The sequence below is a fragment of the Watersipora subatra genome, chromosome 4 (genome assembly GCF_963576615.1).
Source record: "Watersipora subatra chromosome 4, tzWatSuba1.1, whole genome shotgun sequence".
NCBI classification, from domain to species: Eukaryota; Metazoa; Bryozoa; class Gymnolaemata; order Cheilostomatida; family Watersiporidae; genus Watersipora; species Watersipora subatra.
This window is the reverse complement of record NC_088711.1, coordinates 12,455,102-12,456,900: the sequence shown is the minus strand read 5'-3', so window position 1 is coordinate 12,456,900 and position 1,799 is coordinate 12,455,102. Positions and strand designations below refer to the sequence as shown.

Sequence of the window (1,799 nt, the reverse complement as noted above, 5' to 3'; positions counted from 1 at the left end):
GGAACAACAACCATAGGGGCGCACCAATCGGTAGGCTCACTGACGGGGGACACGACACCTTTGGTAACCATATCAGCTAGCTCTTGTTTAACATTAGGCAACAACGGATAGGGCACGGACCGTGGGGTGTTGATAGCGAAGGGTCTGCAGTCTGGGCGTAATTCTATGCCTACTTCCTGTTTCATCTTACCCAAGCCTTGAAAAAGTTTAGGAAACTCACTACGAAATACATAAGGTTCAGTAGTATCGTAAACAGAGTCTACATCACATTCACAAGATATCAAACCTAGTTTAACACATGCACTGCGACTAAGTAACGCTTTGGTTTGATTTACAACATACATTGTTTCACTATGATTAACGTTATTGACAGTAAGTACAGCCCTAAATGAACCTAGTACTGGTATCTTAATGTTACCCGGGCCTACAAACTGTTTCTTTGTTTTTTCAAGGGCTACATGTACACAGAGTGTACTAGGTAGTATGGAAACGTCTGTGCCGGTGTCCAACTTGAACTGAACGGGCGCATTGAGCTTGTCGACAGAGATGGTTTTTGTCCACACGCCCACACTGGTGTCGGTTATTTCACCAAGTAATATCCGTTCTTCTTCTTCTACTTGGCTGATGTTGGGTTCAGATTTAGATCTACACACTTTAGCATAGTGACTGACCTTTCCACAAGATTTACAGCTAACATCTTTGGCAGGGCATGTTCCTCTTGTATGCGTCAAATATCCACATCTGCCGCATGGAGTGTTATTACTCTGCTTACTGATGTTACTACTCGCTAGGTGGTTGCTCCTAGATTTATGTCTGCTGCTGCTTTGAACTCTTGAGACGGCGTCGACAGTGTCAGATTTGTTTGCCGCAGCTCCAGCATGCTCAGCCAAGTCTTTCATGTGTTTGTCCACCTCTTCTGATTGTCCGGCCATGTTAATGGCAACTCCTTCTGTTAGCTGGTCCACATTCATCTTTTGCATTTCACGGCTGCAGTCAGTGTCGAGGATGCCAACTACTATACGGTCTCGCATTTGCTCAGACCTGTTTGAAAACTCACACCTGTCTGCAATGTCATTAAGGGCGCAGATATATTGCTCAACTGTCTCTCCTGGCTGTTGATCGCGTCTGAAGAACCTAGCCCTTTCATAAATAATGTATTTACGTATGGTAAAATATTTCTGAAAAGCTTCAGTAACTTTTTTGTAGCTCTTTGCATCATCAGCGGACAGACTTAGGCCATTAAATATGCCTTCACTTTTACTTCCTAGGCAGTATAAGAAACTGTCTATCTGTAACTGCTCTTCATCTTCACTGAGCTTCGCTACTGCATGATAGCGGTTCCAACGAGCAAACCATTCCGTCCAGTTTGCCGGGTCAAAGTCAAACTCCTTCGGAGGATTAAATTTTGGCATTATATGTTAGAGAACGTATCTAAATATATGCAATAAATGTTTGTGCATCTAGAATTAGCACGTACTGGGCACCATGTTGTGTTTTAGCATACTGATGCGAAGGATGTAACTTGGAAATGAATATTTCGGTGAACATTTATTTAACCGGAAACTGACTGAATCTCGATACGTTAATATAATAGCATTACGAGAATAAGGAAACAATACTACATAAGTATTGATCTCTAAAAGAGTATTACGATTATACAACAAAGACTCACACCCATACGAGACTGAGTAATAAACATGGACGACTGTTCGATTAAGGGAGTAATTATTCTTGGCTATTTCAATCTTTTGTCATATTATTGTTTAGAATTTTGTTAATTGTGTATTTTAATTGTTTGA

General features: G+C 41.3%; 1 protein-coding gene across 1 annotated transcript; it reads right to left on the bottom strand.

Moving 5' to 3' along the window:
- Nucleotides 1–237: 237 nt before the first annotated feature.
- Nucleotides 238–1,412, bottom strand: LOC137393931 (uncharacterized). The gene is made up of 2 exons (XM_068080645.1): nucleotides 343–1,412; nucleotides 238–259 (listed from the first exon to the last, which is right to left on the bottom strand). Exons 1-2 carry the CDS (start codon nucleotides 1,410–1,412, stop codon nucleotides 238–240), a joined length of 1,092 nt encoding a protein of 363 aa, XP_067936746.1.
- Between the last annotated feature and the right edge of the window lie 387 nt (nucleotides 1,413–1,799).